Genomic DNA, 27020 nt, shown 5'->3' on the forward strand with positions numbered 1-27020 from the left:
AACAAGATTCTGTGGTCTGATGAAACCAAGATTGAACTTTTTGGCCTCAATTCTAAGGCCATGTTCACACGGAGTTTTTTGCAGGCGTAAATTTCCGCCTGTAAACTCTGCTCCAGGCGTTTTTTTGCACAGTGGTTTGACAAAAACGCGTCAAAACTCGCGTCGAGGCGTTTTCTTTCAGTCTCCCACTGATTGAAATGGGGTTTTGGAGGTGGAAACCGCCCCAAGATAGGTCATGTCGCTTCTGTTTGCCGCGAGGCGGTTTTTCCGCTCGCGGTAAAAAAAGGCGTCCACCTCCCATTGAAATCAATAAGAGGCATTTTCGGCTGTTTTTTGGCGCGGTTTCCAACGCGGTTTCCGCGTCAAAAAAACGTGTAAAAATACTCAGTGTGAACAGGGCCTAAGAGTCATGTCTGGAGGAAACCAAGCACTGCTCATCAGCTGTCCAATACCATCCCTACAGTAAGGCATGGTGGTGGCAGCATCATGCTGTGGGGGTATTTTTCAGCAGCTGGGGCAGGGAGACTGGTCGGGGTTGAGGGAAAGATTAATGGAGCAAAGTATTCTTCTTGAAAACCTGATCCAGAGTGCTCTAGACCTCAGACTGGGCCGAAGGTTCACCTTCCAACAAGACAATGACCCTAAGCACACAGCCAAGACAACACAGTGGTTTAGGGACAACACTGTGAATGTCCTTGAGTGGCCCAGCCAGAGCTTTGACTTGAACCCAATCGAACATCTCTGGGGAGATCTGAAAATGGCATTCCACAAACGGTCCCCATCCAACCTGACAGAGCATGAGAGGATCTGCAGAGAAAAAAGTCAGAAAATCCCCAAACCCAGGTTTGCAAACCTTGTGGCATCATACCCAAGAAGACTGGAGGCTGTTATCGCTGCCAAAGGTGCTTCAACTTAGCACTGAGTAAAGGGTCTGAATACTTATGTCAATGCAACATTTTAGTTTTTCCTTTTCAATAAATTAGTAAAGATTACTATGTTCTGTTTTCACTTTGTCATTATGAGGTATTGAGTGAGGAATGATGGAAACTTGAATATTTGTTTTTAATGTTAGCACAAGGCCTCAACATAACAAAATGTGAAAAAATGGAAAGGGTCTGAATAGTGGCGTAACTACCACTATAGCAGCAATAGGGGCTGCTACGGGGCCCACGGCATTAGGGGGCCCGTGCGCCCGCCTGCACAGGGCCCCCATGCCCGCTGGCACCGTTACCAGCCGCTATGGCTGCTACAGTGGTAGCAACGTCACATTCAATCGTATATGCGTACTTAGGACGCAGATATTATTGAACACTATGGAAGAGCAGGGAAGTATCTCCCTGCTCTGCCATTTACTAGGCTACAGTTCGGCCTATCAGACGCAGGGACAGGATTCCTGCGCTGGCCAGCATGATTACGTCACTTCATCATGCTGGCCTACGCAAGAATCCCGTCAGCGTTGAGGATGCAGAAACCTAGGTGAGTAACAGTTTGTTTTTGTTTTATTTGTTTTGGAGGCGCTATCTACAAGGGGGAGGTTGAGGAGCGATCTACAATGGGGAAGTGGGGGCGCTATCTACAAGGGGGTGGTGGGGGGCACTATCTACAGGGGGGTTGTTTGGCACTGTCTACAAGGGGGTGCACTATCTACAGTATTGGCTGTATGGCACTATCTAAAAGGGGGCGGTGGGGGGCACTCTCTACAGCGGGGGCACTATCTACAGTGTTGACTGTATGGCACTATCTACAAGGGGGAGGTGGTAAGCACTATCCAGAATGGGGGGCTGTATGGCACGGTCTACAAGGGGGAGGGGGCACTATCTACAGGGGGCTGTATGGCACTGTCTGCAAGGGGGTGGGGTCACTATCCACAGGGGAGGCTGTATGGCACTATCTACAAGGGGGAGGTGGCGGCACTATCTACAGGGGGAGGTGGGGCACTATCTAAAAGGGGGAGGTGGGGGCACTATCTACAGGGGAGGTGGGGCACTATCTAAAAGGGAGAGGTGGTTTATGACTATCTACAAGGGGTAGGTGGAGGGCACTATCTACAATGGGGGGCTGTTGGTATTGTCTACAAGGGGGAGGGGGGTACTATCTATAGAGGGGATTGTATGGCACTGTCTACAAGGGGGGAGGGGGCACTATTTATGGGGGAGAGGGTGGCACTATCTACAAGAGGGTGTGACACTATCTACACGGGGTCTGTATAGCACTGTTTAAAGGGAGGGCTGTATGGCAGAATCTGCATGGGAGACTGTATGGCAGAATCCACAGGGGGGCTGTATGGCACAACCTACAGGGGGCCACTTTCTACAAGGGGGGCTGTGTGTGGCACCCAGGGGATGGGGTCAAAACTTTGCTATGGGGCCCAGTCTTTCCTACTTTTGCCCCCGGGCCTAAAGACTTTCCGAATGCATTGTAGGTCTGCAACAGATCTGCAGACCCAAAACAGTAGAATATTTGTAATCATTATTATTTGTAAAGTTGCTTATTTTTATTTTTTTAGATGCATTGGAGCAATAAAACAAATGGCTGCAAAAGTGTACATACCCTCTAAGAATGAGTTCACATCAGCATCAGGCTTCCGTTCATGGGTTCCGTTCGACCTATCCGTCGGAGGAACCGATGACCGGAAAGCCAAACGGGAACCATGGCTGCCGTTTGCATTACGGTTGATTTCAAAGTTAATGCGTCTGTTGCAATTGGTTTCCGTTTGATTCGTTCCGTAAGGTTTCCGTTTTTATTGCGGAAACAATAGCGTAGTTGACTATACTATTGTTTTCGCTAAAAATACGGAAACATTACGGAATGGAAAGAAACAGAAACCAATTGCAACGGAAGAATTACCATTGAAATTGTCACGGCACGGGGTGTGGACCCACCCGCGTAGCTGGGTAGCAACTGGCCAACAAGGTACAAAACTGTAAAGGATCTGCCAGGCACAGCGGGGTTAACTCCCAGAACTAATCAGTCAGCACCTGAGAATACATCCCTGAGACTGACTCCTGCTTCCACCATTCAGGCTGGCAGGCTTAGGAGTGGGAGAGCCTATCGTAACCTGGTCAGACTCAGCTAGCTCCCACCCTCGGTCTATTTAAGCCTGCACTTCCTGTCCCTCGGTGCTTGTTATTGCTTTTGTTTCTTTCCTTGTGGTTCCTGGCCCAGCTACAGCTCCTGCTATTTTTGATCCTGCTCCATACCGACCCTGGCTTACCGACTACTCTTCTGCTTTTCGTTTTGTACCTCGCACACTCCTGGCTTGACTCGGCTCGTTCACCACTCTGGTTGCTCACGGTGTTGCCGTGGGCAACGGCCCCTTTTCCTTGCTTGTGTTCCTTGTATGTTTGTCGTGTTTGTCGTGCACTTACTGAGCGCAGGGACCGCCGCCCAGTTGTACCCCGTCGCCTAGGGCGGGTCGTTGCAAGTAGGCAGGGACAGAGTGGCGGGTAGATTAGGGCTCACTTGTCCGTCTCCCTACCCCCTGCCATTACAAAAACAATGTCTATAGTCCAGAACGGATACCTGAGGCGCTCCCTGCGGGAACCAGTCGAAGGACCTGGAAGTGAGTGCCGGCGTCTCCCTGGAGGGAGATGTCGCCGGAAAGACAGATGGCCATGGCCGGGGCCGTCACAGGGTAAGTCTGAACGACGGCCCTCGGCCATAGACGTTACAAAAATCAATGGTAATGCAAACTGAAGCTATGGTTTCCATTTGGCATTCCGTTTATCTGCTCCTTCGACGGAAAGGTATTCAACCCCCCAGCTGACACCGCTAGTTAAGTATAGAGGAAAGCAGTGGAAACATACCTACGTAGACTATCTTAGTACATGCATTACTGTAAATAAATAGTTTTATTCTCCCACGTGGCATATGTAAATTTGCTTGCAAGTGTCCGCCGTGTCCGGCATCCTGAGCTCTAAGCCCTTTGCAGGTAACTGATGGCTTTACTGGTCTTCATCATCATGTTCCAATCCATCCAGAGCCTCTGCAGAGGCGATGAGAGGGGTTAGAGCTCAGGATGCCGGATACGGCAGACATTTGCAAGCTAATTTACATACGGCGCGTGGGAGGATAAAACAATTTTTTCGTACCACAGTAGATTAGTATATTCCCAATATTCCTTTACTACTTAATACGATATTTAAAGATTTAAAAAAATATATTTAACAAAGTAAGAGCGGATAGCAGAGATATTATTTGAAAGCAGAATGTTTTGTGTTGGCTCGACCAGAGTGGTGTACTTCAAAAAGCCTAAGGCCTCATGCACACGACCATAGCCGTGTGCACGGCCGTGATTTTCGGGTCGGCCGGCTGCGGACTGTTAGCCGCGGGCCGCCCGCAAATTGTAGGACATGCACATGGCCGCCGTCATTGTTTTCAATGAGCCCGGACCGCAGAAGACAGCTGTAATAGGACATGCCCGTTCTTTCTGCGGTGCGGGTTCCCGGGCCGTGCAAAGACCGCAAAAACTACTGTCGTGTGCATGGCCCCATAGAAATGAATGGGGCCGCAATTCTCCCGTGGATTTTCGGGGGAATTGCGGCCGCAAAAACACGTTCGTGTGAATGTGGCCTAAATGATGTGCCAAACACATTGGATTCTCTAGTAACTGAGGAGCAGTGTTTTTCCAGATTGATCGGCTGAGAAACAACAATTACCACATTCATGAGTTGTCATTGACCTAATTTGTACAAAGAAATGTCACATTATGTCATCTGAGGACATTTAGCCACTTAGAATATCGTCAATGAAGATAAATGAGCTGAAAGTGTATTATTTATGTATAGTGCCTTGCGAAAGTATTTACCCCCTTGTTTTTACTGTTTTGTTGCATTATAAACTGGAAACAAAATGGATTTAAAACTTTACAGCGGAATGAAAAAAAACCCTTTCTAAATATGTATTCATCCCCTTTTCTTTGAAAACCCTATAAGGTCTGGTTAAACCATTCCAGTTCAGAAGTCACATAATTAGTTGCATAAGGTCCCCCTTTGTACCATCAAAGTGTCACATGATGTCAGTATGAATACACCTGTTCTGAAAGGCCCCTCAATCTGCAACACCACTAAGCAACATGAAGACCAAGGGGCTCTCCAAACAGGGCAGAGACAAAGTTGTGGAGAAGTATAGATCAGGCATGGGTTATAAAAATAAAACCCAAACTTTGAGCATTTCACGGAGAACCATTAAATACATTACAAAATGGAAGAAATATGGCACAACTACAAACCTGACAAGAGAAGTCCGCCCACCAAAACTCACAGACCCTCCAAGAAAGACAATAATCAGACATTCAACAAAGACACCAACGTTAACACTGAAGGAGCTCCAGAGATTCACAGCGGAGATAGAATTACCTATCACTATGTTAGATACTGTGGATAGGTCATCAGTATGAAAAACCGCCCCCTGCCTGGACAACCAAACAGCATGTGACAGGCAACCGAAACACATGGAAGAAGGTCAGATGAGACTAAAATGTAACTTTTTAGCCATCATGGGAAATGCTATGTGTGGTGCAAACCCAACACTTCCCATCACCCCAAGAACACCATTCCCACAGTGAAGCATGGTGGGGGCAGCGTCATGCTGTGGGAATGCTTTTCATCGGCAGGGGCTGGAAAACTGGCCAAGATTGAAGGAAAGATAAATGGCAGTAAATACAGGGCCATTCTTGAGGAAAATCTGTTTCAGTCTGCCAGAGATTTGAGACTGGGACGGTGGTTCACCTTCCAGATGGACAATGACCCCAAGGCCTTGTTCGCACGGTGTGTATTTGACTCATTTTTTATGCAATTTACGTGCCGAAAAATGCATCAAAAACGCATGTTTTAAGCTTCCCATTGACATCAATGGGAAAACGCATTGTAGTGCATACGACGCGTTTTTTACGTGCGCATGTGTAAAAAACACGTAGTGTAAAAAAAGAAGCATCAGGTGAATTGTTGGCGCCAAAAATGCTCAGAGAACGCACCTAATTCCCATAGTCAATGGGAGTCCAAATTACGCTCCAAAAAACACGCCAAAACACGCACAAAACAACATAAAAAACGCAAGAAAAAACGCGTAAAAAAATGGCTGTATTTTAAAAAGAGCTTTACAAAAACGAGCGTTTTTGACACATTTACACATAGGCCTAAACATAGTGCTGGAGTTATACTAAAGTGGTTTAAATAGAAACATTTAAGTGTCTTGGAGTGGTCAAGTCAAAGCTCAGACCTCAATCCAACTGAGAATCTGTGGTATGACTTGAAGACTACAGTACACCAACACAACCCATGTAACCTGAAGGAGTTGGAGCAGTTTTTCCTGGAAGAATGGGCAACAATCCCAGTATCCGGATGTGCTAAGATAATAGAGATATAGCCCAAGACACTTGCATATGTGATTGCAGCAAAAGATGGATCCACAAAGTATTGACTTTCAGGGGGTAAATCCTTATGCACATTCAAGTTTTCTGTTTTTTAGTCTTAATTATTGTTTGTGTCACAGTAAAAATATTTTGCACCTTCAAACTGGTAGGCATGTAGTGTAAATCGAATGGTGCAAACCCCCCAAAAGTTCATTTTAATTCAAGGTTGTAATGCAACAAAACAGGAAAAACACCCATGGGGGTTAATAATTTAGCAAGACATTGTTTTTCATGCATTCATACATTTACTCTATTCCTGGGTGGCTGGGCAATAATTCATCTTTCTATTTTTTTTGGTTATAGACTAATGGACTGAATTATACTTCTCATTACTATTTTTTTTTTATGCAACGGGACTAATTCTGTTTTATGGAGTCCCTAAAAAACCCAGACCATGTCAATATATGCATATAGTTTAAAGAAAGTACTTAGGAAGAATATAACTTGTGATGTGACAGAATTTAACTTGTGATGTGACGGAATTTAACTTGTGATGTGACAGAATTTAACTTGTGATGTGACAGAATTTAACTTGTGATGTGACATCATCAAATAAAAACTGGTAAGCAGTGTAGCTTTCAATAATCACATGACATTTGATTGTGGGCACAGTTTTCGGATTGGCCATCATTGTGTGATTGGTGAGGTTCTGACTCCCGGGGTCCCCACTGTTCAGAAAAACAAAGTGAATAGAACTGAACACCAGCACCAGGCACAGCTGCATGGCACCTGGGTAGCTGATGGTTCTCCACCTAAAAAGTGGTTTTGACAGGCAAAAAAAATAATCAATTTTGTCTTTATAATCCTGGGGAGCTACTATTTTATTAGTCAGGGGGAAAGAAATCCCTAGTCACTCTTTTTCCTTCCGGAAACCTCTTGCACAATGTCTAAAAGCTCCAAATTGTACGGTTACGTAACATGGCACCCATAGTAGTCTATGAGGTCCTACTTTACCTCTTTATGCCTTAACTTTGAAATAAAAAAGCTGCATGTTCCATTAGTTGCCATAACTATTGCTTCTAGGAAAGTCCTCCATAATTCGGTGCCAGATGGAGGCACACAAAGTTCCTATGTTTGCGTAGTTCGGAACCATCGGCACTCTTTGTGCCACCATACAGGTCATGTTGTGTGCATAAGACCGTTCCTGGAGTGAGAAATGGGGGTTGGTGGTCTGTTGTGGGATATTTGGGTTCATTTCTAGGTTTTCGAGAAAAGCATGGTTTTATGTTAACATCTACAGCTGATGAAAATATGCGTTTATATGGGAACATTTATAGGTGACCTGACACAAGTGTCTCTATATTATTCCGCTCCCAATAAACTGGCTTTTATCTTTAAAGATAAATCAGTCACTCGGCAAATGTTTCCTTCATATCCATAGAGCTACTTATCACCTGAATAGCAATGGGGATTGTTCAGGATGCTTCGTTACATTTCCATGTCAGTGACATTTCTATAGTTCCACAGCGGAATACAAAGTATATAAGATGGTCTGCCATTAAATGGGTGAATTTGTGTTTGCAGCGTGTTGCTTAGCAACCCATTGAATGCCACATTGTATCTGTGATTTAGGGATCTATAGAAACATGAAGGACATTCAACCACAGGTCATTTACTTGTTTCTGTAAATCTGTGCTCGGACACATTGGCTCTTTCTGAGACAATATTTTATTGGCTTTTATATATGCTAATCTATGTTAATAACCCAGTCATGTATTGGATTTAATGAGGACAATCTCTTTTATCCATTGCAAAGTATTATTGCTTTTGGTGCAGTGCAGTTTTATGCGGACTACCTTTTAATCCGTTGTTTAGGAAATGTCACATTGCCCATTGCCATGGCAGACACATGTGGCACCTCTGGAGGGCAGGATTTATCTTACAGGTCATATAGAAATCCTGCAGCATAGATGTCTTTGGGGAGGTGGGAATAATGTGTGCAGACTGATAACCTGTTAGAGTCACCGGGGGAGGTTCTCCCAAGGATTAGAGGTAGACCATACTCTCGTTCACTAACACGCGTACAGATCCCTCTGCAGAAGGGGCAGGCGTCCTGCTTCATGCTATTGCTGCTGCTATTAGTAACCCCCCTCCCTGCTGCCCACATTTATCCATCACAGCGCAAGGAGAATGGACTGATTTCCCTGAAGGACGCAAGAACATGTGAGAGAAAAATAATTTGCATGAACCCCTTCTTTGCTGGCACAGATCTGTCCTGACAGTTGTGAAGGTTGATCTTCCTATTATTTTGGTATGTTTTAGTCATTGTGCATCAGTGCTTATTCTGGGAACCTTATTGGAACTATCCATCGCTCTTTATCAATTGTTTTGCCCTCTTGATCTTGGTCACCATATTGATCACTTATCAGTTTTAGTGGCGAGCAGCCACAGATGAGCAGGTCCCGTATGTAAAAAAAAAACAGTGATGTCATCAATCCTGTTATATGTAACTGAACATTTCATCAGACGGTGAAGTGTGATTTGGCTTGAATGACATACCCATGAGCTTTGCTAGATGAAAATAAACATGTATATCATACGACTGACATGTTTCCCTCTTTTGCACAGGAATGATGGAGTCTCCCAGTGTAGACAAAGATTTGCTAGAGGGATGCACGTCGCCATTCGAGCTGAAATCTACCCCAAGCAAGAAGATGTGGGTCAAACTGAGAGCTCTGTGAGTACCCGGTATATTAAGGGTTAAGGGACTTCCCTCACCACATGCGCAGACCACCCATAGGAATCCCATCTTTGCTGAGAAACGGTGAATTCCATCTCGCCTTCAAAACAAAAGCATTCGGCACAAACCACCAATCACGTAACAAAAATGATTTAGCCATACACGTATGGGCTGCACTTACTTATGTTCCAGCAGTATCCTGCATTTAGTACGATCATTTTTCCATGTATTTGGGATGATAAGTGAGCACAGCCATGGCAGGGCGCTAATGCTAACATTACCATGGCAACCTCCAGCGTAAAATTCTGATTAACCCCTTGATCAAAACCTGCACCATTGTCTTTGCAGATAAACCTTTAAGTGTCTGTTATTTGCACTGCGTTCTTTATATGTCTAATTCTATTGTTATTAATTGAAGTAAATGCTTATAATATGCTGATCTGTAGTGTATACTGGTGATGTGTCTACTTCATGGATTGTTATTGGCGAACATAAAAAGTACATTCTTCAAATTGGGATTATGTAATTGCTGCATTTTATGAATGTGGGAATTTGTGTTGCTGTAGGAACTGTAGAAACTGTATCCGTATCAACAGAGGATAAGAGGGAATTGGAATAATATCTTGAATTTTTCTGTGTTATTATTCGTAGTAATATTAAAAATATCACATATCATTAGAATCCTTTATTATATGTTTGGTCATTGTAACAACCAAATAGTATAAGATTATGTAAATAAACTATTCATAAACTCAGGGGATAGCTGGCAAATGCAACGATAAGTCCTCTCCGGGCTACTCTTGAATGTACGGTTAACATCCAGTATTCTGCTGTAGGGTACCAGAACAAATTCTTTACACCCCAGGTGTTCAGTTGTATGGTCTCTACTGCGGATAAACACATGCTACATGGTTTAATCACCCAAATAGTGAAATAGCTCATAGGAACCCGTCATTGATTAGGTTTGACTTAGTAGTAAATGCCGGGTAGAGAGGGATCATCTGAAAAAGATGTGTTCCCTTAAAGAAGGCAGACTGTTATAGAAATGCTCATGATCATGTCATAAGAGTAAATATGTCACCTTAAATTGTCATGTTTTTTTTACTCTATGGACAGTTTTAATAGAAAAAAATCCACTTTGCGTCTGAAATGTTGGTACTTTCTGTCTATTGTCCACTGTTGCTTTTTTGTTTTACCTGGTCCCTACTTGGGAAACTCAACTTGATCCCTCTTGGTGAGGTGCAGGGGGGGGGGCGTTTATTGTTTTTACTTAGTGCTTACAAGATGGAACCAGTTACTTCAAGAGTTTTGTAGTGAAAGCTCTTCTACCTTTCTCATCATCATGTGAATTATAGGCTGATGACATTACCAATATTCTGTTGGGAGATAGACAAGAGTGTTGATGGTAAACTTGCCGGCCACTCCTCGGAAGGTTTAACACTGTTCCAAGTTTTCTCCATTTGTGTTTAGTGGCTCTAACTGTGGTTCGCTGGAATCCCAGAGTGTTAGCAATTGCTTGGTAACCCTTTCCAGACTGGTAGATTTCAATGACTTTATTTAGCATCTGTATTCTCTTTAGAACGTGGCATCATGTGCTTCTTTTTGAGACCTTGTAGCCGGCTTTACATTGCCAGACAGGTTCTATGTAAGTGATGTTTAGATTCAACAGGTCTGGCAGTAATCATTCTCTGGTGTGAATAGTGAAATTGAAATTGCTAAATGGTTGATTTAGTAGCGGAGGGGGCAATTACTTTTCTACATAGGGCTAGGTACGGCTGAACAGCATTTTTCTTCAATAAATTAACTATATATACGATAAGAATATAATTGGGCAAATACTTTCTCACAGCACTGCGTATATAATGAAAATATAATATAACATATATATATGTGTAGAGAAATACACTGATCATCCTTAACATTAAAACCACTGATAGGTGAACTAAATAACATTGATTATCTGGTTACGTTGACGCCTGTCAAGGGGTGGGATATATTAGGCGGTAAGTGAACAGTCTATTCCCAAAGTTGATGTGCTGGAAGTAGGAAAAATTGGCAAGGATCTGAGCGACTTTGACAAGCGCCAAATTGTGATGGCTAGACAACTGGGTCAGAACATCTCCAAAACGGCAGCTTTTGTGGGGTGTTCTTAGTGTGTATTGATTAGTACCTACCAAAGGTGCTCCCAAGGACCCGCAACCAATGAAACATCAACAGGGTTTGGGACTGCGTAGCTTCAGACCAGTCAGAGTGCCCATGTTGACCCCTGTCCACTGCCAAAGGCATATACAATGAGCACGTGGGAAACCTTGGGTCCTGGCATTCATGTGGATGGTTCTTTGACACGTACCACCTACTGTACCAAACATTGTTGCAGAGTACACCCCTTTATGGCATCTGTATTCCCTAAAGGCAGGGGCCTCGTTCAGCAGCATAATGTGTCCTGTCAAACTGCCAAAATTGTTTAGGAATGGTTGAAGATGCATGAAAAAGAGTTCAAGGTGTTGACTTGGCCTCCAAATTCTCCAGATCTTAATCCAATCGAGTATCTGTGGGATGTGCTGGAGAAACAAGTCTGATCCATGGAGACCCTACCTCGATACTTACAGGACTTAAAGGATCTGCTTCTAATGTCTTGGTGCTAGAAACCACGTCAGACCTTCAAAGGTCTTGGGGATTGCATGACTTGATGGGTCAGAGCACGTATTAGGCATGTGGCTTTAATTGTATGGCTAATTGGTGTATATTGTCAGGAGCCGAAGGGGTTAATCTCTGAAAGCAAGTATATTCCACCTAGGTTGGTCTGTTTAACCAATTCCCGCGCCATGATGTAACTGTATATCATGACGCAGGAAAGAAGTATGGAGCCCCTGAACCTGCTCCATACGCTGTGCGTGTCAACTGTGTATTACTAATATCCGGGATCAGAAGTAACACAATACATAGGTATTGCAGTGTATTGTACCAACAAACTAAAAAAAACTGTTAAGAAAAAAGAGTTAAATAACGTTATTAGTAATTTACAAAAAAGTTCAAATTAACATATTTTTCCCTAAAGTAATGTAAAAAAGTCATAAATAAACATGATTGATATCTTAGCATCCGTAAAACGCTAATCTATTCTGATATAATGTTCTTTAATCCGTAGGGTGAACGCCCCAAAAAATAGAAAGTAAAACAACGGAATTGCTGTTTTTTGGTCACCTTAACTCAAAATAAAATGGAGGAAAATGTGCTAAAAAAAATCATGTATACCCCAATAATTTACCAATAAAAACTACAGCTCGTCCCGCATAAAACAAGCCCAAACTCCATTGTTGGAAAAATAAAAAAGTTTTGGCTCTCAGGATATGACGACACAAAACGAATAATTATATTGAACAAATCGTTTCTTCTCTGTGAGTGTAGTAAATCATAAAAAAATAATTAATTTGGTATCACTGTAATCGTATTGACCCCCAGAATAAAGTTAACATGTTGTTTGTGCCGCATTGTAAACGCTGTGGAAACAAAACCCAAAATACAATGGAGGAATTGCTGTTTTTTCCTATTTCACCCCACAAAGATATTTTTTTCCATTTTTTAGTACATCGTATGGTACAATAAATGGTGCCATTAAAAAGTACAACTTGCCATCATATGGCTATGCAGCATAAAAAAATTGTTATGGCCCTTGAAATGCGAGGAGGAAAAAATAAATATGGCCTGGTCATCAGCTACTCAAGTGTGGGTGCTGTTGAGTGCTATATCTCCACACCGAGGGTGGACTGTTTGCTAGATGCTCCTGAGAGAAAAAGAACATATTCTTTTCCCACTTTTTTGGAGTGTATTTTGGCAATATAAAGCACATTTATGCACGAATATTATGGCAATGTTGTGTGGACTTATGTGTTACTTTTTTTTAGCACTGACGATATGGGAACTGTGTGGCATTATTAATCAGGTGCAATAATGGCATTAAGAAAAAAAATCTGAATAACGCCCTAACAAGTGTTAGCCCAGTGACCACAGATCTTTAGCTTGCACAATATCAGTATAGATTTATAAGTAAGATGGTCTTGACAGGTGAATCTACGGTTTAAAAGCTGTTAGAAGGTGAGATGACGTGTTCATTGTGCATGAGGGAGTGATGACCAGACTTGCCTAATTAACCTGTGCTCGTTAAACAATGATTGACTTTTGAGTAGAGTCTTTGACTAAGTCCACATGGAATGACCTTTGCCAGAGATGCTTGTGACTGACATAAGCTAAGCACTAATTCTCACAAATAGCTTGCACCTCGCCAGTATATTATACACTGTGCCAGATATGAGTTTCATACCATGAACATAGAACACTCGGTGGCCTTCGTGGTACAGTCTTAAAGAAATCTATTGAAAGGACCCACCATAATAAATTATTCAATTTTCCATTTAATAAGGGTCTTTATAGCTACATTCACTACACTTATAGGACTAATGTTTTTTCCATTTTACTGGCTGCCAGAAGACTCACCATTCAGCCTCTGTAGGTTAATGAGTACAGTCATGTTGAGCCCATAGTGTTGTCCTTTATGCCAAACACAGTTAACATGTGACTAAAGATGCGGCCAGATCACTGTTGACTGAAAACGGTGGTCCTGTTCATGAGTCTTGGGCGTGTTAAGGCTTTTACTTAGAAAAATAGTATAATGGATGTCCTGGCATTGGGAGAATTGACCCAGTATACTGGTAGATTGTATATGAGTTTTTAACTCCTTAGTGACCTATGACGTAACTGTATGTCATGGCCATTAAGTCGGAGTAGGAAACGACCTCACATTGTTACAGCCATTGCTACAGTCGACACTTCACTTTAGCGCCCGGGATCGGAGATAACTCTGATCCCGATCAATTAATGACTTAGATTCCGAGGTCAATAGCGATCACGTCATCTAAGCCATTAGAGAGAGTGTGGGGGTCCCTCCGTCACCCCATCGGACATAACCGTGGGGTGCCGATGGTTGTCATAGCAGCCTGGGGCCTAATGAAGGCCACCAGGTCTGCCTTCTGCCAGAGGCAGGGTTTAATAGAAACTGGTAAAAATGGCAATACACGGCAATATACAGGTATTGCAGTGTATAGTACCAGTGATTAAACGATCGCTTGTTTACATCCATTAGGGGGACTAAAAAAAGTAAAAAAAACTGTGATTTAAAGTTTTAAATAATATTAATAGTTTCCCAGTACTTTATATGGTACATTAAATGGTGCCATTAAAAACTACAACTAAAAACGAGATGTCATTCGGCTTTGTCGATGGAAAGATACAAAATGTATGGCTTTTGGGAGGCGGGGAGGAAAAAATGTAAGTGTAAAAATGAAAAATTGCTGCGGTCCCAAAGGCTTAAAGGCGTTTTCCCATAATCATCATTTATCATAGCCGAGCGTCAGGTCTGGCAGCAAAATAGAAAGTGAATAATTTGGTGGCCCAGCATGCACCAAACCACCCCATTCACATAGGGCACTCTGTCCCCCCGTTCCCAGGATTGGTGGGAGTCCCAGCATTCGGGGTCCCATCGATTGGACCCCACCAATCAGACATTTATCACCTACCCTATGGATAAGTGATAAATGAAGATTATGGGAAAACCCCTTTAGGGTACAAAATACGTGTGATATTATGGGGTAAAAAGGAGGTAAATTCTGAATAGTGTGGCTACTGGGATTAATTGTGTTACCATTTTAACTCTTATTTGACCATACAACATTTCCTGCACGTCTTTTCATACATTTTGACTATCTTTCTATTTATGCTGAGCTAATAAGTAATCCTAAGGCCTCATGCACATGTTCTGTGTGACGGAGCCTGTACAAGGGCACACGTATTTCGGATATATTCTACCCTAGAAGCATTGCTTTTCGTAATACAGTGTCCGATGTGACATGGTACGTATAAAATCAGAGAGGTACAGTAAGGCCCCATACACTTCTATTGGTGAAATATTATGCATTTTTACTAGTCATGATCTGTACGTTCGAGCACTGCATACTGGATATCAATTGTTGATTTTTCTGTATTGGAGAATCTATATGTGTATCTGGATTTGCACCTTTAAAAGAGTTACGTCTGAGTAGGTGAATTGCAGCAATACCAAGCAATCGTGTCTATGGTAATATGCTATTAAAATGATATGCATACGGAGTAGTCAGCAGAACTGTCTACTGCAATTCACTCTTAATTCATCCACAGAACAGATAAAAGGCAAATCTCTTACTGCAGAGAAATTTATTGCAAGACCTAGTACTAGATGGGATAGCATGGAACCAATTACATTTACCGCAGTGCCGCTGTTACTGCACGGACTTCAATATCACAGACTTGTCCTTAGGAACACAGATGTACCTTCCAGAAATGATTGTCTTCTTCCTGATCCGTGTATCACCACTTTAAGTGAAGCCATTACCAATATACAATGAAGGTGAGAATCAGTACTCTAGATAATACCACCTATAGGTTCTCTAGAAGATAATTACATCAGGAGTGACACTAGTTCCTAGGGAATTGATAGGTTGCATATTGGATCAGACCGCAACATTTTTATCTACGCTAAATATATAGGATATGACAAAAAAAAAAGCCACGTTTGAGATTTTTCTCTTTAGACATATTTATATTTATTAATGATAAATCACTTTCAATAATGGCAATATGCAAAATTCCCTGATTTACTGCACTTTCCCAATGTGTTTCTTTGCAGTGGAAAATTGTAGTGCCGGATTTGTAATAATCGCGTTCACATTTTGCGATAGAAAATTGCATGTTTTTTAGGGCTTGCTGGGATGTTTTTTTTTAAACTGCAACATGCCCTATTTGTCGCGGTTTTGCATAGAGGCAGTTAAAGGCACATGGCTGTATTATGGCTCCAGACAACCTCCATGTTGTACAGAGTAATAATATAGCGCCCATAGAATTTTATGGTACCTTAGTCTAAATCCGTATGACTACTATTTTATACTGAGGCATACAGAGGTGTTTTCAGTTTCATTTATGTGACAGAAAAAAGTTGTGACATGCTCCATGGGATGCCATATGTAGAATGGTATTTACATACCTCCCAACTTTCAAGTATCACAAAGAGGCACAATCGATGCGGCGCGCAAAGCGTGGCCTGACAATTTTCTATTATTTTAAGCCACGCCTCTAATCTCACCCAATCCCCGCCCATACACACCCAATTCAGTCCACAGAGTATCATGCTCCCATAGTATAATACAGTATAATACCAAATAGCTGCCCACACAGTATAATGCCCTTTAGCTGCCCCCACACCGTATAATGCCCTTTAGCTGCCACCATACAGTATAATGCCCCCATAGCTGCCACCATATGGTATAATGCCCCATAGATGCACACATACAGCATAATGCCCCTATAGCTACCCCATACAGTATAATGCCCCCTTAGCTGCCCCTAGTGCCAGTGCCCTTGTAGATAGTGACAAAGTGGCCATATAGATAGTGCCCATGTGCATAGCGCCACAGTGTCCCCTGTAGATAGTGCCCCTATATAGTGCCACAGTGTCCATGTAAATAGTGACACCCCACTGTAGATAGCACTATTGGGACTCCCTCTTGGAGCAGAATCCTCAGCCAGAGTATAGGCCAGGGATTCCGCTCCTAAAGGGAAGCCCGATGTCACTGTCCATACTTGGACAGTGACATCAGTGGGTACTCCTTGAGTGGAATCCCCGTTGCCGACTCTTCCTGGGGATTCCGCTCCAGGAGGAGCCCCTGATGTCAATGTCCATATATGGAAAGCGACCTCAGGAGTTTCCTCTAGGAGCAGAATCCCCAGCTAGATCATTGGCAACGGGGATTCCACTCAAGGACTAGCCACTAATTCTGAAGCAGCAAACCATCAGCTCCCTGCTTCAGAATTTGTTCAGAGCAGAGGAACAAAGGGAGCTCCTCCACTCGCCGAGGACTCCCCGGGCACAGCGCTACTTTAAGCGCTGTGCTCAGGGAAGCCCTTGACGATACTGTTCATAGATGGACAGTGACGTCAGTGGCTACTCCTTGAGCGGAATCCCCATTGCCGACTCTGGTCGGAGATTCCGCTCCAGGAGGAGCTCCTGATGTAAATATCCATATATGGACAGTGACCTCAGGGGTTTCCTCTAGGAGTGGAATCCCCGGCCAGATCATCGGCAACAGGGATTCCGCTCAAGCAGTAGCCACTAATTCTGAAGTAGGGAACCATCAGCTCCCTGCTTCAGAATTAGTTCAGAGCATAGGAGCAGGGGGAGCTCCTCCACTCGCCGAGGACTCCGTGGGCACAGCGCTACTTTAAGCACTGTGCTCAGGCAAGCCCTTGACAGTACTGTCCATATATGGACAGTGATGTCAGCGGCTACTCCTTGAGTGGAATCCCCGTTGCCAACTTCATATATAGACAGTAACGTCAAGGGCTTCCCCGAGCACAGTGCTTAAAGAGCTGATGGTTCCCTGCTTCAGAATTGGTTTCAATGGTATCTGCATCCTGAGGACGCAGATACAGTTGACAGCGGGACATACCCCCGGCCGCCCAAGACAGTGGGACACTGCCCAGAATCCGGGACTGTCCCGCTGAATCCGGGATGGTTCGGAGGTATGGTATTTATATGGCACTACATCGAGCACCATATAGTGAAACAAAGGGTGCCCATGGCTACGGAGCTGCAGGGACTCTGTGTGTTGCTGAACTGCTTCAGGCCTCCTGCACACAGCATGGAAGTGATGCAGAATTTCCATCCAGAATTTCTGTGCGGCAATTCCGCAAGGTAGTACAGTAGCACCAAAGTGGATGAGATTTGAACAAATCTCATCCACAAGCTGTGAAAAAAACGTAGAAAACACGTGCAGAAATTGACCTGCGGTGTGAATTCTCAAACTGCAACATGTCAATTTATCTTGGGTAAATGCGGTGGAGTTTACACACGGAAATTACAAATGGCAGTTCCGCAGAATTTCCATCTCGTGTACATGGAAATAGTGCCACCCCCACTGTAGATGTACATGGACATGAGTCTGCTGTATTCACACACAACGTTTAGGTCAAGTTCTCATGGTATTTTCAGTGGACGTGTTTCGTCCATTTTTTGGATGCTTAACACGCAGCAGGCAGATGTTTACTGATAGTTGGCAGGAGAATATCAGGAGAATACATGAGAAGAATGTTTGGCATTTCTAAGAGCGTTTTGAAAAACTTGTAAATCCAGCCTTACTCAAACTGTATCATTAACGAAAACAAATTGCACCTGCATGTACTATGTGGTTTTGCCTCAATTTTATATAATTTTCCTTTAAGGTGCATAAGTCTGAACTTTGAAAAATATCTTTCCAAACATCCACACAATGTTTGTATTGTAAATCCACATGTGTTTTTGCATTCAAATTTCCACATTGTTGTCCATAGCTTCTGAAGGCAGAATACCAGCTGCTTATGGTGGCAGCCAGACGACGCCATAAAGCAGTCTGCAGTCTGCTGACAGATTTGCAGAGCGACAAAGAACAATTTAAAATCACTCGCAGCCATGTGTGTTTTATTCTGCTTGTAAGGCCTGATTCACACTAACGCTGCACATCTCGGATGTGAAAAACTCCAGCTTTTCAAGTCCGAGGTGCATCCGTGCTCGGCGCTGCGGGACACGATGTCACGCATCCCCCATAGTTGAGAGTCTATGGCGGGATGCGTGATGCGTGAAAAGATAGGACATGTCCTATTTTCCCAAACACCCTTCACACGGTCCGTTGAAACAACGGCTGTGTGAACGGCCACATTGAATTACATAGGTCCGTGGGACGGACGCTGTTTCAATGGCCGTCCCACGAACGTTTAACACGCTCATGTGAATCAGGCCTAACACGTTTCAGGCCTCCTTCACACACAGAAAATTTCTGGAATTTTAAACTGCATCAAAAAACGCTCGCAGTTTTCAAATGTAACATGCATTTTTTAGTGGCGTTTTTTGTGATGTTTTTCATTTGGTGTATTTTGTACCTGCTTTTTTTCTGGTATTTTTTTAAGTACTATAGAGATGCTTATGTGAAAAACACCTGAAAAAAATGCCATACCCAGAGTATGCTGCATTTGGAAAAAACTGACCTCAAAATTGCCTCAAAAGCGTCACAAAACAAAACACATTTGTATGTAGTGCATTTCATATCTTACTATAGACTTTAATGTAATATCTGGCCCCACTTAAAACTGCATAAAAAAAACTCTGAAAAAAAACTCCATTAAAAAACGCACAGTACCAAAGCAAAAAGGTGTGTGTGTATCCAGCCTTAGGCGTTTCTCCCATGTAGGGTGACATATTTCTTTAGATGTCTACAGACAACACAGAAGCCTCATCTCTAACCTGTTATCATATAGCAATCGGATTATCATTACCTTACTGCATTGGCTGAGGGCATAGCAACAGATTGATCTCTTTGTTGTCAGTTTCCCAGTTTTATGCTCATTTAGTTTCTAAATAATGACTTCAATGCCCATTGGATCTTCCAGATTTCATTTTGCATTTTTATATTCTGCTGTTCCTTTTTTCAGTTCTAATTATTTATGCAGCTCGACATCTTTATGTTCTACGAGTCACGCACGCCAAATGTTAGAGGAGTGATAAAGGCGCTGATCACTTACACCATTACTAAGATGCAGAAATATACTGTTGTACCATATCTTCAATATATACACTCACATACTCTCTCTCTCACATACTCTCTCTATTTATATATTCCCTACATAATGGATTATAACATAATAACCTGAAGCATAAAGGTTCATGCACACGGTAAAGTCGTGTGTACTGTGTGTAGCCTGTACGGCGGCATCCAAGGTACCTACGGTTTTGTATTACGGAGTTGAAGGAATACCAGGGGCTGCTGCAGGATGCCTCTGTGAAAATGCCTCCATACTATTGCACACGATGGACCATATTGAGGAAAAAACTCTGTGTGCTACCTTATGAAACTGGAGGCACACAGAGGTGCAGTATGGACACTAGAGGCACCGTTTTACAGATCTATACAACACAGATCTGTGTCCAGATATATTATTACAGTTAGAAACCGAGGTGGTTATATGATGTGATATGATTCAGGTTTTGATTTCATTGTTATCTATGAGTTCAATGGTAGAATATTATCAAAAAGCATGATAGCATACACTGCCGCACATGATGTCATACACTTCCGCACATGATGTCATACACTGCCGCACATGATGGCATACACTGCCGCACATGATGTCATACACTGCCGCACATGATGGCATACACTGCCGCACATGATGTCATACACTGACACATATGATGGCATACACTGACGAACATAATGGCATACACTGCCATATGGTCAGTCAAGTTACTCTCTAATTTTGTCACTTGTTCCATATGTTGAGTGACAGGAATGGCCTTTGGATCCAGATCATTAGAGCATTTTATTTACTTTGCTCAGTATTGATGTGATCAGTTATATGATGTGATATGATTCAGGTTTTAATTTCATTGTTATCTATGAGTTCAATGGTAGAATATTATCAAAAAGCATGATAGCATACACTGCCGCACATGATGTCATACACTGCCGCACATGATGTCATACACTGCCGCACATGATGGCATACACTGCCGCACATGATGTCATACACTGCCGCACATGATGGCATACACTGCCGCACATGATGGCATACACTGCCGCACATGATGTCATACACTGCCGCACATGATGGCATACACTGCCGCACATGATGTCATACACTGCCGCACATGATGGCATACACTGCCGCACATGATGTCATACACTGCCGCACATGATGGCATACACTGCCGCACATGATGTCATACACTGCTGCACATGATGGCATATACTGCCGCACATGATGTCATACACTGCCGCACATGATGTCATACACTGCCGCACATGATATCATACACTGCCGCACATGATGGCATACACTGCCGCACATGATGTCATACACTGCCGCACATGATGGCATACACTGCCGCACATGATGTCATACACTGCCGCACATGATGGCATACACTGCCGCACATGATGTCATACACTGCCGCACATGATGGCATACACTGCCGCACATGATGTCATACACTGCCGCACATGATGGCATACACTGCCGCACATGATGTCATACACTGACGCATATGATGGCATACACTGACGCACATAATGGCATACACTGCCATATGGTCAGTCAAGTTACTCTCTAATTTTGTCACTTGTTCCATATGTTGAGTGACAAGAATGGCCTTTGGATCCAGATCATTAGAGCATTTTATTTGACCAATGTTGGTGTTTATTCCACCACAAAATGTCCAAAGTGGGTGACTATAAAATGGTGAACATTCAATATAATATAACACAACGTTCGGCGCCGAGCCTACAGCCAAAGCTAGAAATGATTTACAAAAGGAAAACCTGCAGCACCAATAAATTCCAGAGAGGGGGAATCTTTATTAACCCATTATGGGGATGTTTCACCTCCGTAGTGATCCATAGTAGGGTCACCTAAACTAAACATGAACTAGAATGATTCATTTTTTCCTATTCTTTTACCCTACCTGAATTTTTTCATGGATAGACATTGATTTGTTTTTGTCTAAAATCTCATCTGTATCACAATTGATTATTCCGCTCAGATTATGCTCATATAGCGAGGTTAAGCTAAGAACTGTACAGCATGTGTTGAATATATATTGCTTCTTTTTGCTAGACTTTTGTCAGGATGACTATATTGAGGATCCCAGACTGGATCCATCTATTGTAAGCTCTCAACTGTGAGAAATATTAGGTCTGGAGGTAAAAAGAATGTTCTCATTCACAGACAGTATGCACAGATTATGAAAACGGTAAGGGCAAAAAATAAATAAGTTACAGTTGGTATATAGTTGCATGCTGTATATAGATTTTCCAATTCTTGGAGCAATATTCCTATTGTAATCAATTTTAATAGTAACATAATTTGTAAGGCTGAAAAATCACCTAAATCCATCCACTTCAGCCTATTCTGCAATGTTGATCCAATAATCAATGGATTTTTACTTTGATTATTATGACAAAATGACAAGAATTACCAATGGTGATGGACATATTAGTTCATGGTGTTCAAAATATTGTGGCTATTAGGAGCCATCTGAAATTATTTTTTTTAAGCGTCTCATCATGCGCCTCAATACAAGACAATGTAAAGCATGTCAAATTTCTAAGCTCAATGACTACCATCTGTTGAGAGGTGACAATAAAGCACAAGAGCCGATGAGGGAAGACGGGTAGTATTTCATTGACATTACCAATTTGCATTTATTATATTTCCGTGTACGCAAATATCCTAGCCGCACTCTTTCCAAGGCCGTCCTAGTGAGAAGAACCCCTGACTCGTGACTTGTTGCACCTTCTCATGTACTCTTTGTGTCCTTAGTTGAGGATACAAGGAAAGTGTTGAAGCAGCTGGTAATAATCATAGGCCAATCTACCAAATTATTATTGTCGTCTATGTCATTTTCCTTCCGCAATAGCAGCTGTAGCAGCATGGATGTTCAAGGACAGAGGGGTTAAGAATTAATGTGTTGTATTATGTCTGCAATATTTCATTTATCAAGTACACAGATGTTCTGGTTGTCGGATTCCGCTAGCTTCAAAAGCCTTAGTCCAAATGGACTGTTAAGGATATTGATAATCAAATGAAAGTCTATAAAATCACATTGCTTTTTGAAGAGGGGGATCCCACAGAGCCTACAGGGGTTCCCTTTCATGTTTCTTAAATATTGCACAAAGCAGACAGCTCCGGCCTACCTAGGCACAGTAGTTATATTACAATCTATCTGGGAACACTGCATGCTTTCGAGAGGCAAAGACCAAGTGAAAGGGTTTCTTTTTAGTAATAATAAATGTCTATATTATACGTTACTAAAGATGTTGGGAGCTGAAAGTAGGAAGGATTGATTGTCTCTTGACCTGCCTAGGTAGAGTCGTGTGTTAACCTTAAACCATACTATCCCCCACCCCCATTTAGTAACGACACATGACACCGAGGTTGGATGTGAAATGGCCACAGCAGCCGTTTATTAATTTCACAGTTTTATAAAAACAATTTAAATCCGAAACATTCGGATAACTAGTTAGGAATCCACCAGAGAATTCCTCCTAATAATTCACATGACCCAACATGGGTCAGAATCATAAATAACCATTAAACGTTAACATTAACCCGAGCAGAGGAAGTCCTTGAAGCCCCTTCAGATGTTCCTTTCAAGAACACACCGAATTAGCCATCTGCAAACCACTAATTACCTCCAGCCGTAAACCAGCTCGGAAGCACCGTTCACCTCTGCAGATGGCTCCACCCACTAGAAGTCCACTTCAAGGGGATAACACCCGTTGAAGCCCTCAAGTGATATACCGACCACTAGAAGTCCACTTCAAAGGGATAACACCCGATGAAGCCTTCAAGTGACATACCTTCTACCAGAAGACCACTTCAAAGGGATAACACCCGATGAAGTCTTCAACCATGTACCTTTTTTGGGGGACGCATACCCCCGATGCGACCCCCCCACCATTTTGTACTGACTGGCCTCAAGGACTCCCCCCGCCAGCTGCCATGACAACAGAACCTACTCCGGAAAAAAGAAAAACATGTTAAATAAACACACAAAATAAAACACAACGCTCATATACGGACGTACAGAAGACCTAAGGAGTAACAAAACAAGGGTGGGAGGGTGGGAGCTTTGCTTCTTGTGTACTACTCCTCCCGCTGCTTCCGGCTCAATGCCGAGAAACAGCGGGAAGCGCAGTAACGGCCCCCCCGTCCCCCCTAGCTCCTCCCCGTCCCTCCTTCAGCTTCTTCACCTTTCCCTCACCTCTTAACATTAACCCTTTCCCTACCAGGACGGTCATGTCGGCTTCCCTCAAGCCTGCAGCTGCGTCCAGCCTCTTCTTGACCTGCCTAGGTAGAGTCGTGTGTTAACCTTAAACCATACTATCCCCCACCCCCATTTAGTAACGACACATGACACCGAGGTTGGATGTGAAATGGCCACAGCAGCCGTTTATTAATTTCACAGTTTTATAAAAACAATTTAAATCCGAAACATTCGGATAACTAGTTAGGAATCCACCAGAGAATTCCTCCTAATAATTCACATGACCCAACATGGGTCAGAATCATAAATAACCATTAAACGTTAACATTAACCCGAGCAGAGGAAGTCCTTGAAGCCCCTTCAGATGTTCCTTTCAAGAACACACCGAATTAGCCATCTGCAAACCACTAATTACCTCCAGCCGTAAACCAGCTCGGAAGCACCGTTCACCTCTGCAGATGGCTCCACCCACTAGAAGTCCACTTCAAGGGGATAACACCCGTTGAAGCCCTCAAGTGATATACCGACCACTAGAAGTCCACTTCAAAGGGATAACACCCGATGAAGCCTTCAAGTGACATACCTTCTACCAGAAGACCACTTCAAAGGGATAACACCCGATGAAGTCTTCAACCATGTACCTTTTTTGGGGGACGCATACCCCCGATGCGACCCCCCCACCATTTTGTACTGACTGGCCTCAAGGACTCCCCCCGCCACCGCGAAACAGGCCTTGACCACCTTAAGCCTGTGAGTTCCTCCACACCACCACCGCCCTTTCTATGCCTTCTGCTATAGCCAAGCTCCAAATATCAATGCCAACCTCGGTCAGATGAACCCCGTCACTCCTCCAGAAATTCCCCAATCCTGACTCCAAATCCCTATGCCTCACGCAAATGCCCCCGTTCTTTGCCACAAAACGGGACACCGCCCGGTTAACTTTTATCCGAGCCTTATTGACTCTCTCCACCGATCTAGCTAACCGCCAATGCTTCCTTGGGACTATGTCCGACCACACTACCACCAACTTGGGATAAGATACCCACAAACACAACAAATCATGTTTGATATCCCGCACCAACTCACGAAAAGGGCGGACTCCTAAGTCATTCCCACCCACGTGCAACACTAAAACCTCCGGAACCCTATCAAGCCGCACATATGTCTGGAATTCCGCCAACACCCTGTTCCACGACATACCTCTAAACCCCAGCCAATGCACAACCGCATCCTGTCGCGGAATGCGCAACTGGCGACCATCCGGGCGGACGTCCGCCCTCAAAGCCCCCCAGTGCACGTACGAATGACCCATCAACCACACCAGACAAGGAGGCGAATCTGAAACGGAAAACACAGTTAGGCACCACCATATACATTTGCAAGCATAAACAACAAAATTACAACATATGGGGGCGGACATAGGACTTAAACCTTTTAGACTCCCAACGACCAATACGCCTCACCCCCTCATCATCCAACCCCCAGCGCCCTGCTTCCGTTGCTGCGCCAATCCGGAAGGAATGAGATGAATATGAGCCTGCCGCAACCCCAACCGCCGTCAAACATTTTTTAAAAACAGCTCCAAACTGAAACCTGGACAAGAACGACCCGTCCACATGACATAACAAAGGCAAATCTGGAGACCCCCTGTTTTTTGTAAAACCACGCATGCACTCTACTGGGCACATGACCGACCCCGGGAGAGCGAACAAAACTATCAGTTTTCCCTTCCCTAATTGGTCAGTTTTTGATCTACGCAACCATACCTCCAACCGATCTGCAAAAAGGCTCACCTCCCCAGATCTCAGCCCCCCTGCCTGTTTAGTACTTGGCGACACCAACTCACCTATTCTAAATGCTCCGAAGAACGCCAACGAGAAAGCCAACCGAAACAAATCCATTTCATCTGAAGAACGACATACCGATGCCAATGAACCACCCAACAAGCCCAGCAAAGCAAACGACACCGGCCTTCTACTATCCGCCTCCACCCTACCTCTGCGCAACCCCTTCAAAGCCTGCGATACCAGAAATTCCTTCGATACATCCCGCAAGCCCCGCAACTTAAGCCCAAACGCCACCGCGGATATAAACCGGTTCACCTTCGCTACTGAAAACCCCGCCTCCCAGGCATCCCCTAACCAATACAAAAGTGCCACCAACCTGTCTCTATCCGTATTGACATCACCCAACTCTCTTACCCACTCCTCCCACTGCCTCCAACAAGCAGCATAAGCCCTCCACGTCGTGCCCGCCAAAGACCTTTGTAACAGCTGCTCTACGGGACCGATACCAGATCCCATAGATGATCCGGACACGCCAAACCAATACGTTCCGCTCCCGGAGCCAATTGCCGAAACCGGTCCCACTGCGAGCGAGAAAGAGCATCAGCAACACAATTCCGTACACCCGGGACATGCACCGCCACCACCCACGCGTTCAGCGACAAACACACCAACACTAAATGTCGCAACAATTGAACTACCGGAGGAGAGGACGCCGTGATGTTATTAATGGCAAGCACCACACCCATGTTGTCGCAGTAAAAACGGACCTTCTTATCCCTGAGCCTGTCCCCCCAAATGGTAGCCGCCACCACGATGGGAAACAGCTCGAGCAGGGCCAGATTCCGCGTCAATCCACTGGACACCCAGCTAGCCGGCCATTGACCTGCGCACCACGGACCTCCCCCGTAAGCTCCAAAGCCACCCGCCCCAGCCGCATCCGTGAAAATATTCAGATCACTCGTATCCTGCGCTGGGGCCATCCATAGCGAGCGACCATTGTACTGGCCCAAGAAGTCATCCCAAACCTGAAGATCAGCTCGGTGCTCCTCCTTGAGCCTCACAAAATGATGCGGCGCCCGCACTCCCGCCGTTGCCGCCGCCAACCTTCTACCAAACACCCTCCCCATCGGCATAATCCGGCAGGCGAAATTCAACTTCCCCAGCAGCGACTGAAGCTCCCTCAACGACATTTTCTTCCTTCTACAAGCCCGTCGCACCTCCAGCCTCAAAGCACCCAGCTTATCCGCCGGGAGCCGACAC

General features: G+C 43.9%; 1 protein-coding gene across 3 annotated transcripts in view; it reads left to right on the top strand.

Moving 5' to 3' along the window:
- Nucleotides 1-27020, top strand: part of PDE1B (phosphodiesterase 1B) — a 308494-nt gene that overhangs the window by 15570 nt on the left and 265904 nt on the right. The window contains exons 1-2 of one of the 3 annotated variants that reach the window (XM_075851890.1): nt 8432-8663; nt 8981-9089. In XM_075851890.1, coding sequence (XP_075708005.1) covers nt 8983-9089 — 107 coding nt within the window. In that variant the 5' untranslated portion in view covers nt 8432-8663; nt 8981-8982. Of the gene's footprint in view, nt 1-8431; nt 8664-8980; nt 9090-27020 lie in introns of those variants that run through there. The other 2 variants (XM_075851891.1, XM_075851889.1) reach the window with 2 other exon arrangements.

Source organism: Rhinoderma darwinii, chromosome 2 (genome assembly GCF_050947455.1).
Source record: "Rhinoderma darwinii isolate aRhiDar2 chromosome 2, aRhiDar2.hap1, whole genome shotgun sequence".
In the NCBI taxonomy this organism is placed as follows: Eukaryota; Metazoa; Chordata; class Amphibia; order Anura; family Rhinodermatidae; genus Rhinoderma; species Rhinoderma darwinii.